The 12,783-nt window shown below is 44.0% G+C and overlaps 1 protein-coding gene across 1 annotated transcript in view; it reads left to right on the top strand.

The window, feature by feature from the left end:
• Positions 1-4,655: 4,655 nt before the first annotated feature.
• Dapp1 (dual adaptor of phosphotyrosine and 3-phosphoinositides 1) overlaps positions 4,656-12,783 on the top strand; it is a 36,719-nt gene continuing 28,591 nt past the window's right edge. The window contains exons 1-3 of the mRNA XM_028760344.1: positions 4,656-4,735; positions 6,412-6,534; positions 10,721-10,854. Of these exons, the coding sequence (XP_028616177.1) occupies positions 4,656-4,735; positions 6,412-6,534; positions 10,721-10,854 (337 nt within the window). The remainder of the gene's footprint in view (positions 4,736-6,411; positions 6,535-10,720; positions 10,855-12,783) is intronic.

Genomic DNA, 12,783 nt, shown 5'->3' on the forward strand with positions numbered 1-12,783 from the left:
GCCCCCTCCCTTTTCTCTTTATCCATTCTTCCCCTTATCTGCTCAGATTTGGTTCAACTATGTAGCGTAGCCTGGCCTTGGTCTCCCAATGCTCCTGTCTCGCTCTCCTGGGTGCTGTGATTACTGGCCTGCACAGCGTGTCCTTTTGTATCTCTGTCTGTCTCTCTTTGACTCCCATGTTTCTGAGTCTCTGCCCCTCTTCCTCCGTCTGTCTCAGTGTTTCCATTTTCCAGAACTTCTGGTCTTATTATCAGACTCCAAGCACAGGTTGATCCTGGTCTCTGACTACCTCTGTGTCAGGGTTGGTCTTGTGCTCTGTGTATTGAGATGCTGAGTTCTGTGCCCCAAGATCAGGTTGTAGTCTGGACATAGACAATGTATTGACCAATGTGTTATAAAGATTGCTTCCCTAGGCAGGAGAAAGAGGAAGGCAGGACTGGAGATTGATTATTGGTGTGTGTGTGGGGGGGTCGGGGAACAGTCTCAGGGACCAGGGGGAGAAGGGAAAAAGATGAGGAAAGAAGGAGACTGCCACGAGTCAGGATGGACCATGAGCAGGTGGCCAAAAGAAACTTGTCCTGGGAACACACATGGAGCAGAGCAAACAGAGCTAGATTCAGGTTGGCAAATAACATGGGACCTATGGCTGGGATGTGGGTTAGAATAGCTCAGAACCTGCTCAGTTTAGGCTTACAGATTGTTAATGAAAATACAAGGTTTCTATTCCTTTTATTCGGGAGCTATACAAGGTTAGAGTGGAGGCAGAAACCCCACATAAAAATATTTCTATACTTCTTTTTTCAGTGCTGTTTTGTTTTGTTTGTTTGTTTGTTTGTTTGTTTGTTTTGAGCTGAGGTTTAACACCCAGCTTTAGTGGGTAGCTATTTGCACGTGGTGCTTCTGCCAGGTCTGTTTCCTAAAGCTTCGGACAACTAGCCATTCAGCACCGCTAGCAGCGTGTATAGGCAGGACACTTAAAACAGTGATGTGGAAAGTCCCAGCCTTGCTGATTCCATCACCGAAAACTCCCAGATGGAAAGACCGTGGGGGAGACTCAGCCTCCTCCGTGCAGTGTGCTGCACCTACCTGAGCTGTTTTTGAACTTCCCCAACCCTGTGGAAAGCTTCTACCTGCCTCTCTCTACTTGAGAAGTGACGTTCTACCTTATGAGTGTCTTCTATGAACAATACCATCTTGTCTTAGATACAGCCTGACTGTAATTCAGTGCTGAGAGCTCTGGAACTAAAATGAGAGATGTCTTTATCCTACACCGGCAATTTCTGATGGCACAGAGAGACCAAAGCTTGGCCTTTCTCACGGTTGAAGCATCCAGCATTGACTCTATGCACAAAAGTACACAAGTGAGATCAGCATCCGACCAGTCCTGAGGAACAACTCAGGAACTAAGATCAGATCAAGCCAAGTAGGGACAGCTTGGATCAGGAAAGCCCAGTAGAGATCTCATGGTTTTTCCTCACTGTGTTCACAGAGATTATGAAGCCAAGCTGTAAGTTCAACCACAGATCAATCATCTATGCCATGGCCTTAGAGAAGGAGAGACACATTATCCATCTGTCCTCTGAGGCCCAAAGACTTCAGAGGTTGTCACCGTCATTTTAAAATGAGAACAATTTTGAAACAGAAGAAAAAAAAGATAAACATTTATTTTTTGAGTATTTATGCCAGCTGTGGGCTTCTTTTTTCTTTCTGCTTTCCTATAATAAAGAGTTTCTGTTCCTGTTTTTGGTTCAAATATATGTCCCTTTATAATTCAATATAAACAGAATCCAAGTTCTAGGTCACTTCACCAAGAAGGGAGGCGTGTGATTAAATATGTTGATAATTTGTAGGCATGGGTTGCTAAGAAATCTTCTCGCTGAGAAATAAATACTCTAGAGCTGAGGGCTTTGCTTGTTTAACAAGTGCAAGGCCCTGGGTTCAACCCCTAGTATAGCCAGGAAGGAAGGAGGGAAGGGAGGAGGAAGGAAGGAAGGAAGGAAGGAAGGAAGGAAGGAAGGGAGGGAGGGAGGGAGGGAGGGAGGGAGGGAAGGAAGGAGGGAAGAAAGAAGGGAGGGAGAGAGAGGAAAAAGTACCTTAAATGAGGATGCAAACCACCAGTTTTTCTAATGTTATTTTGCGTTACTCCCCAGCATGGGCCCTATGCTTCAGCTAGGCCTTCTGCTGTCCATATGAACCATACACAAACTTACCCCGGTGTCTTTGCTTGTGCTTTTTCCTCTTGTGATGCCTTTTCTCTCACTACCTAATAGATCAGATATCCACTGCCAAGCCCAGAGTGCCATCATCTCCTTCCATGAAGCTTCCCTGGCTCTGTCCAGCAGCATGCAACACTAGGTCGGCAGCCACCGAGGATTCCTGACTACTGACCTGCAGATCTCTTTCTCTATGGAAACCCATAGAAAACTTTGCCTTGCTCTTTTCTCAAGATGCCAAGCATCAGGCTCAAGCCATTAGGGATGATGAATGAAAGATCGTAGGATCAAGGGTCTTTCACCTTCATGTTTCTCAGATTCTTAGGGCAGAGATCACTTGAGTTCTCAGGGGGCTGGAGGACAAGAGTATTCATTTCTACCAAGCCCTCAGGTGCTGCCCCAATGGCTAGCCCAAATTTTGAGTAGCAAGACTTTCTATTGATTTCCAAACACCAATAGCAACGCATTAGTGGTCGGTAGTGAACTTAGTGGTTTATATTTGCGCAAAGTAAATATCAAAAATATTTAAGTAAATAGCATATAGAAAGTTTTTTTCCTTGTAACTTTTTTGGAGTATGCTTTTAACGTACTGTGTGCTATCTCAAAATTTTTAAAGTCTTTTCTTCAAAGGACATAGCATAAACAAGACATAAACAGACCAGTAAATTAAAATAATAAAACCCAAAGGATAAAACACCTTGGTGTTTCCAGCATGCTGGAATGGTCTCTTAGAGGCTTCCAGCATGAGGAGGTACTGGGATGAAGGCTGGAGGGACTGAATTGAGAACGAGTTTGTGGATCCAGCCTGCCTGTGCTCTCTGTGGTTGAGTTTATTTCCTGTACCTCCCTGAGAGGCAGCTATGAAAACTATTTAGTGGGTGGGTGTTTCCTAATTTGCTGTCTTATCGTGGGAGAGATAAGGCCACTGTTTCCTTCAAGGCCAACTGCTAGTTTTCATATTCTTACAAACCCAATGCAAGTATTCTGGCCAAGTTTATAACTAGACTAACATCTTTGCTCTTACTGGCGCTGACCTTGAGACACAGCTGCGAAAATCCATAACCCATAGGGATCAAAGCTGACTATAACACACTTTTTGTTTCTTTAGAGAAAGTAAGACCAAAAGACTCGGAGTTGGAAAAGGAGCCTTATTCAACACTGTGTAGTCACGTGTCACCAATGGCTAGTAGAAAGTCTGGCATGTTACTGATAGAGAATTTAATAAAGCTTGTGATTTGTTCTCTTTTGCAAAAGTTAAGGAACTGGGGAAATTATATAACAGAAGACAGCCTCTCAATATATGAAAGTACGGTTTTCTCTCTGAAATCCTTGTCATCTTGATATGTGACAACCTGAAGTTGCTATGGGAGGGAACACACAGTTACTAAACTAAAACAGGGACCACAGAGTTTCTAAGCTAAGGCAGGGAACACACAGTTACTAAACTAAAACAGGGACCACAGAGTTCCTAAGCTAAGGCAGGGACCACAGAGTTCCTAAGCTAAGGCAGGGACCACAGAGTTGCTAAACTAAACTAAGCTAAAGTGGTCGGAGGTCAGAGCCGTTGGGGCCACAGAGGAAGGGATCGCATTGAAAGCATGCCCTCTTTTCATGGCGTTTCTCGCTCTGCTCCCCACCTGCTTGGGTCCAAGGTGGACACTCATTAATCCACCTTTTCTCTTCTCAGTGCCCACTAGTCAACTAGTTTCTAAAACTATTAGTCTTGCAAAAGTACGGAGAAAAATGACGACAGGAGCTGTTGTCCACAGCAGGCTCTGTGTATGCACCCTCATGCAGTTCTGAAGAGACCAGAGCAAGCTCAGGCGGTCGGCTGGTTGTGCGTGCCCTGAAACCAGACCAGACAAACAAGGTTGCTGGTCTGTTCTGCACGACAGAACTTAGCTTTTAGGGACAATTCAAAATTCAAAGCTTAAAAGGTACTCGGGAGGTGAATACTTTAGGAGATAAAGGACACAAAAGCCTGCGATAAAAAAAAAAAAGATAAAAAGGTGGTAGTCAGACAGAGAAGGGGGCACATTCCAGTCTCCGTCAGCGGCTGTGCAATGTCATCTGTGAGAGGAGATCTGCCAGAGAAAACAGCATTGGCCAGCACGGGTCCCTTCCACAGCCCCACTTAACTCTACTGCTCAGCCGCTCAGGCTGAGACTTCATACCACAGGCACACCACAACGGATGCCTGCACTGCTGACCAAAAGATCTCTCACTGCCTGGACCCCTCAGATGCCTCCTTAACACCACCAGCATCATCTGAGTGACTGGCCATCTCTGCCTCACCAGCATTCTGAGACTGGGGGTCCCTGCAGTTGGCAACTATCTCTAGTGCCTAGCTTTCTGGACTAAGTCGAAATAATACAAAATAGAAGAAGGATGATAACCGCAGTGGAGACACTGTCAGGTATAGCTGAGTGGATCTCACTAGGGATGGTAACTAACCTACTGAGTACTGCTGTTTGCCGCGTCACCAGTATTAACATAAGCAATCCTGACCGCTGGCCTATGAGGTATAGATACTGGGGTTTTTTTTTTCTTTAAATTTCTTTAATTTTATTTCATGTGCATTGATGTCAAATCCCCTGGAACTGGAGTTACAGTCAGTTGTGAGCTGCCATGTGGGTGCTAGGAATTGAACCTGGGTCCTCTGAAAGAGCAGTCAGTGCTCTTAACCACTAAGCCATCTCTCCAGCCCCACACAGATATTGCTCGTCTGACTTTGGCTATGTATGGGAGCTGAAACTGCTCAGACAGGTCAAGTAACTTGCCTAAGGTCTTGTTTCAAGTGAAAGGCATCACTTGGATTGGGACCCAGGCAACATGACTCCAGGGTCACTACCCCAGTTACCGCACTGCTTAAAGACCAAATGAAGGACCTATCTCTGAGAGAAAGGCCCAGAGTACATGACCATGGCCTAGAATGCTCTTATCCCTGTAGAATTAGGAAGTGGGGATAGAACCGAATACTAGCTAAGTTCACGGACTAGCTCTGAGATGGAGACACAGTTATGTGGAAAAGTGTCTTCTGGAAGAAGGAACAGGGAAACTGAGGCTCCAGGGTAAGAAAAGGGCTCTATTTGTATTGTCTTCTAGCCATACACACACACACACACACACACACACACACACACACACACACACACATATATATATATATATATGTATATACATATTACCTTTTCTAAACCACAAAGATCAATTAAAAACACGGAGTATGAAAAGGTCAGTTTGAATCTCCTTGGGACTTTCCCAGCTCCTTCGATATTCATCAACTTGAAACAGTGTTTAACTCTGAAACACCAGGGTTCTTCCTGCACAGCTTCAGTTTTCTCATGGCCCCAGACGGCTTGGTTTTTCTCATGAAATTTTCCTACTCTTAGAAAAGAGTGAGATAGGACAAAAGAAAAAGAAATTGACCAATGCTTTCAAGAACACTTTTGTTCTTTATTTTTTTTCATTTCTTTTTTTTTATTGTCATGTTTGTGCGTATGTACATAGGTATGCTTGAATGTGTGTGGGCATGTGTTTGTGTGTGGAGGGAGTGCTCGTGCATGTGGTGGCTCAGGGATGATGCTAGAAACCATTCTTTATAGTTCTTCCACCTAATTCATTGAGGCTGTGCCTCTCAAGCTCAGAGCTTGTGGGCGTAGCTAGTCTTGCTAGCCAGCTTGCTCTGGAGATTCTTCTCTCCTCTCTTCTCACAGCTTCAAGGGCTATAAGTTCAAAACCGAGCATCTAAGAGGGTGGCTCCTTCAAGAAGGCTTTGAGGAAGAACCTGTTTTGGTCACTCTGGCTCTCTGGCAACAATTCCTGGTGACACAGCATTCTCCTGTATGGAAATCTGTCCTCCAGCGATCTCTTTTTACGGAAAGATTCCAACCACGCTGGATTGTGCCCACCTGGCCGGCCTTGTTTTCACTTCTCTCCAAATAAGGTCACAGTCTTCAGAGCTGGAGGTTAGGACGATGTGGGAGCTAGTTCTGACCACAGCCTATGGCATACTGCTTGGTGCCACTGGCGTTTCTCACATTCATCTGGGGAATTCCTAGTTCTCTTTCAGGCTGAGAAACTGGTCTCTGACATCCTTAATATGGAGAATATTGGTTATTTATCTCTGAGGGGCAAACTCCAGAGAAACGTTACCCATGGTTCATCCTGAAGGAAAACCCTGTTCTGGTCTTTCTAGGTGGTACCACAGCAACCTCACCCGCCATGCTGCTGAGGCCCTTCTGCTCTCCAACGGACGTGATGGTAGCTACCTGCTGAGGGACAGCAATGAGCAGATTGGGCTCTACTCCCTCTCTGTGAGGTAGGTGCCTAAGGACTTAGAAGATTTCAGTCCCATCTGTCACCTGCTCACTTTGCAGCACTCACACTGTCAGATGACAAACATTCTCTAATTCCTAGTGAGTCACCAGATTAAAGGATTCCAAATGCTGAATGGTGAGATTGTAGAGCAGTCTTTCCAGGGCTGGAGAGATGGCTCCATGGTTGAGAGCACTGGGCTCTTGCCCAAGTTTGGTCCCTAGTATCCATGTTTGAGAGTTCGAAATAGCCAGTAACTCAAGGTTCAGGGAGATCTTACATCTCTGACTACCGGGGCACTTGCACTCACAGAAACACATACATACACACATACACACACACACACTCACACACTCACACACACACATACTCACACATGCACACACACACATACCCATGCACTAAAAAATATTTCTTGTTCTATTCACTGCAGAAAAAATATGTCAAAACCAAAGGAGACTGACAATTATTTAATCCCAACCTGTCATTAGACACATGAAGACCCTGAAACCCAAAGGAACAGGCTGTATGTCTTGGCTCAATCAACAGTGAAACAGCACTGTCCTCTGAATTCCTGGACTGGGCCTCTTTTTGTGATTTCTTTCTTGCCCGGGAAAAGCATAATGGTTTGTGACCATGCACTGTTCATAGTCACAGACTCAAATGGATAATGTGCAACTTTAATTTTTCCTATGGACTCCATCCATTTCCCCCAATGGTGAGCTAATCTAGTCCCTCTGAGTTGCACCAGGCTATGAGGACACCCAGTGCATTTAAGGTTTATCCTCCACCCTCCAATGACTTCGCTTATAGTCGTGAACCCCTGACATGCTAGCTTCTAGTGGCAAGCACTAAGTGTTCCTGAGTTCTTATGGCCTTGGCTGGATATACATATAAGGGTTCTATGCTAGTAGTGACCATTGGTGGACCATTGGATAGCTGTGGCAGCACTTCCACAAATCCAGGAACCCTTGGAAGTCATGTGCTCCCTTCTCAGGACAGTCCCTCAGGCCAGTCTTGCTCTCCCGTTCTCTCCTTTCTCTAAGTTCCTGGCCTCCCTGCACTCTCGGGATGGCAGTGGCTACATCCCTGATGCTGTTCCTAGCTCCTTCTCATCCAGATCAGCCATTTTGGTTTATTTGGTTTGGGGTTTTGGTACTCCTCCCTCCTCTCTCCCTCTCCCCCTTCCCCTCCCTCTTCATCTTCCCCTCCCTCTCTTCCCCTTCTCTCCTCCGTCTTCTTTCTTCTTTAGTTTTGGGGACCAAACTCAGGTTCTCACACTTTCAAGGCATGTACTTTACCAACTACGCTAGCTCTCCAACCTGGGAAACACTTTCTTACTTTCTTAGCTGTTTTAGTCACAGTCAGGGAGGAGGGGAGAGGAGAGAGGGAGAGGGAGCGGCAGTAGAAGGAAGGAAGAATGGAAGAAGTCAGATATGGTAGTGTATATTTTCAATTCTGTTGCTAAGACACTGCTTACTGGATAACCAGCCTAGTCTATTTCGTGAGTTCTAAGCCAGAGATGGGTGCTGTCTGAGGATCAATAATCAAGGCTGGCCTCTGGTCGTCACACGCACACAAAGATATGCACATGCGCTTGCACATATAAGCATGCCTGCACACATGTAAACGTTCATGAATGCACACACACAAACAGACGCAAAAAATAGTACTTCTCTAAACAACTGTCGACAGGCTTCAGTGAGTTCAAAAGCAAAAAATGTAGCATATTGTTTATCCTCTCCTCAGACATGGACCCTTCAGTATTTATTTTCTATGCTATATAACAAGTCACCAAAAAAATTATAATGGCTTGAAACTATACAAATTGACCATGTCACTGTTCCTGCATGCATTAAAGTCTAGGCCTTGCCTGGGTGGTTTCTCTATTTAAATTCTACCAGCCTGACATAAAGATGTTTTCAGCTGCAGCTGGGGCTCTTGTCTGGAACGCAGAACCCTAGCACCACTTCCTCCTTTCCTTACCTCATTTGCCTGTCTTTCATTTCCCTGCTTTGGTAGCACAAGTGTCCCTGTTCCTCTAGCTGTCATTCAGGGAGCAGTGTCAACTGACAGATGCCACTGCGGTCTGTGCCATGTAGCCTGTATGAGTAATACACATGGCACGAATGTCTGCTGCCTTCCTGCCAGCCAGAGCTCACCTCTCTACCCTCTCCTGTGATGGAGAATTCTGTTCCACGGAGATCGAGTGAAGACATCAGGCCCACACAGAGACGCTTCCTGTTTTTTAAGATGAACCAGTCTGGAGACTTAACAGTACACTAAATCTTTTCATGACTCCACCTTGACTAGTTCTTACCTGGATAATTGGAACAGGGATATACATTGGAGTTGGGGTCGGGGCATCTATGAATTCTGTCTGGCATCCCTTTCATTCTCTAGCAGTGAGTCCGCGTGCCTATTTGAGAAGGAGAAGGCGAGATAGCCAAAAAGTAGGGAACAAATTAGGCAGCCAAAGGGAGGAAAAAGTATATCTATTAATACTTGGAGTCATCCTGATGAGTTTTATTTATAAATTTTCTAAATAACAGGGCTAGGGACTAGGGAAATATCTCAGTCAGTAATAGCTAAGTCTATGCAAGATGAAAATAACTGAGTTGGACTCCCAGCACCCATGTAGAAAACCAGGAATGTTGGTATGTGCTTATAATCCTGACACGAGAGGAGGACACAGAGGTATCCCTGGGGCTCACTGGCCACACAGACTTGCTGAATTGATGAACCTCAGGTACAGTGAGAGTCCTTGTCTCAAAAAGATCCATGCAGAAGATTCACAAGAAATGATACCCAAGGTTAACCCCTGACTTCCACAACCACATGCACACATGTGCACATGTGCTTATACACACATGTACCTGCACATGTGAGAACACAGGTACATGTACCGTGCATCAGGTACAATTATTAGATCACAGATAGTAACTAAAGTTTTATCTACGTGTGACTCATCTGATCATAAGCTATTTACAAATAGATTGCATGTATTTCATCTTCATGAAAAATTAAAATATAAATCACTGGTTTTCATTGCAAATACTTGGTAACCCTTAGGGTGAGGGGAAGCTACCATCAGAGGTGATGGCATCCATAGACCAGTTGTTTACAGTTATGATTCTTTTTATTCATTTATTTGTCCATTCCCTTAATAATAGATCTTTGAAAGCGTGCATTTTGTACCAGCCGTCTTAATTCAACGACCTTGTTAGCAAGAAGTATAGCCTCATAGGGCCACCAAGACCCAAATCTTGCTACAAAGCAGAGTGTAGCAATAGCATAAAAGAAGGCAAGTTTTTGAGCAAGAAGTCAAAGGACACTCAACTTTTCAGGAAGGAGGTAGACTTTTCAGGAAGATTCAAGGTTGTTTACCGGCAGAGACTAACAGGAAGGGACAACTGGAAGAGGTAAGGAACAAAGACGGAAAAACCTTCTAGAAGAACAGCAGGTCCAGATGGACAGAGATGCTGAAGCTGGCACCCCAGATCAGCAACATCCACTGAGAACCTGTTAGAAGCTTCCTCTTGAGGGCCTACCTTCCACCTGTTGAATCATTGTCTGGGCGTGAAACCCAGCAACCTGTCTCAGCAGACCTTACTGTTGACACTGATATATTCTGAAGTTGGGGTATTGGCCGAATAGTGGGAGGTGAGACTAGGGAGAAGATAAATGAACAGATGAAGTGAGAAGGAGAGATTTTATGCAATGCTTTTCACCTTGAAGATTAAGTGGGAAATGACAGCCTTGAAATCTATTCCATAGATAATCACGCAGGCAGGCGAGGTGGGGAAGACTAGGGTCATGTGGCTCACTGACAGAAGCAGGCTTCTGACCAACTCCCAGACAAGGGAGGAGGGCCAAAGACACACATGTCCTGTCTGTTACCCCGTCATTGAATGCATGGCCTTTATGGAGGTTAATATTCAAGAATCATTGCAGTCAGTGGAAGAGCAGGCAGGGGAACTGTCTCTTGTCTTCAGGTAGAGTAAAAAGCTGAGAGTATTCCCTGCCAGAAGAAATGAACAACAGCCTTTAAAATGCTCAGTGATTTTGATGGCTGTGCATTCAGCATCCTCAGAGGCTTATTTACGGTGATGCTAACACATTGCTATATTTGCCTTCAAAAAGAATTGTCATTTGTTAAATAACATTAAACACTTTTTTTTTTCTTTCAGAGCGAAAGACTCTGTCAAACACTTTCATGTTGAATATACTGGGTACTCATTTAAATTTGGCTTCAATGAATATTCATCTTTAAAGGATTTTGTCAAGCATTTTGCAAATCAACCTTTGATTGGAAGCGAGACAGGTAAGCTGTCTTAGTCTGAATACCTGGTTTATTAAGACGGTTATTAATATTTCTGCATGAGTATTTGCTTGGAATCTGGTGACTTCTGCTGGGGTTAAGAACATTGCATGGTGAGAGACAGGGAAGAAATACATGAAAGACGAAGACCTTTCCACAAGCTCACCTGGAACTTGTGACCCTCTTGTCTCAGCCTCACAAGTGCAGAATTATGGGACATTAAAAGCTCACTCAGTCAGGCAGGGCTTTATGAGTCTGAGGGCAATCTGGTCTCCATAGTTAGTTCTATAGCCAGTCAGGTCTATACAGTGAGACCTTAAATAAATAAATAAATAAGAAAGAGAGAGAGAGAGACCGTTTCTTTAGAGTGTTCTCTTTTATAATACATAGAGTAAAGAAAAGAAAACACATGGTAATTCCTCATCATCTCAGGTATGGACACTGACAAGAATATGTGCTTGTGACATGAAACTGATAGGTTTAGAAACAGCTCTGTGTGTGTGTGTGTGTGTGTGTGTGTGTGTGTGTGTGTGTGTGTGAGACCCAGAGAAATTAATCTGAAGCATCTTCAAAGATAAACTTCACATAAAATGCCCACAGCAACCAAGTGCTCAATATTAAAAATGTTGGTTAGAAAACATTTTTATGAGCAGTAATAGTCCATAACCATCCTCTTAGCTTACTACAAAGTTCTAGGGCTGTAGCTTGGTATGGATTCAGAATTTCTCATTTCAGTAGTCAAATAAAAAATAATAAATATAATTATAATGACAATAAAATATATAAAAATAGTAATAAAAATATATAAAACAAACTCCACATTTTGTCAGCCAGCATTACACTGGTATAACCACTATTGATTCTTGAGCTAAATGAGCATACAGGTAGGGAAGTTGATTTTGTCTGATGGCATCCGTGGTTTGGGGCCATGGCCCCTTATCCCCATGTCGTTATGATGGGAGTACACAGCAGTGAGAACCACTAAGCTCATGGCCAGGAAGCAAAGAAGATGGAGGCGGGGTGGGGACTTAGTCCCATTTTACCATCCCCTTCAATGTCACACCACCAATGACCTAACTTTTTCACACTGTTCCTACCTTCTTGTAAGACCAAGCAGGGAGTCATCCCTTAGCACATGGACCTTTGACAGACACTCCCTATCCACACTGAAGCACCCACTATGCTGGCCCTTGAGTTTTCTAACTTGTTTGTCTATAATCTATAAAGGGTCACCTCTGAATTTATAGCTTAGAATTGCAGCTTTATTTGCTCTAAAGGATGAAAAAAAAAATCTCAGTGTATCAACAATGGGAAAATTGCAAGAGCCTCCCTATAGCATGAGAGATGGTACTACAGTTAATTGCTGTGAATCTGTCCATTTTTCTCATAAACTCTAGAGTGGTCTTTCTGGTCATCAGTGTGGCACGGTGAGCTGACATCACTGATCTCTGCTGTTGCCACTTACGTCACAGGGACAGACCCCAGTATGAATCAGTGTCTAGCACAGATGATCCACTCACGGAAACCACACACTAGCTGCTTCCCTCTATACTGAAAAGACCAGGTTTGTGGTAGAACATTCTGAACGTGAACTTAGAGTTGTCAAACTGTCTTTTTTTCTGGATGGATATCCTTGAAATCGGCCCTGACAATTTCTTCAATGTTTAACTGGTTCTCACAAACGAATGCATGTGAGAATATTTGTTTCCACTACTACCTTGACCTGAGCAAGCACCTCAGTTTCTCTAATCTATGCAGCTTTACTTCCTGTGTGTGACCAACCCTACCCTTGGCTTTATTCAATTCTTGATCTCTAGAAATGGAGAAGAGTGTCTAAGGCCGGTGCTGCTGCTGCTGCTTCTTTCTTCTTCTTCTTCTTCTTCTTCTTCTTCTTCTTCTTCTTCTTCTTCTTCTTCTTCTTCTTCTTCTTCT

Source organism: Grammomys surdaster, unplaced genomic scaffold (assembly GCF_004785775.1).
Source record: "Grammomys surdaster isolate TR1022 unplaced genomic scaffold, NIH_TR_1.0 126531, whole genome shotgun sequence".
In the NCBI taxonomy this organism is placed as follows: domain Eukaryota; kingdom Metazoa; phylum Chordata; class Mammalia; order Rodentia; family Muridae; genus Grammomys; species Grammomys surdaster.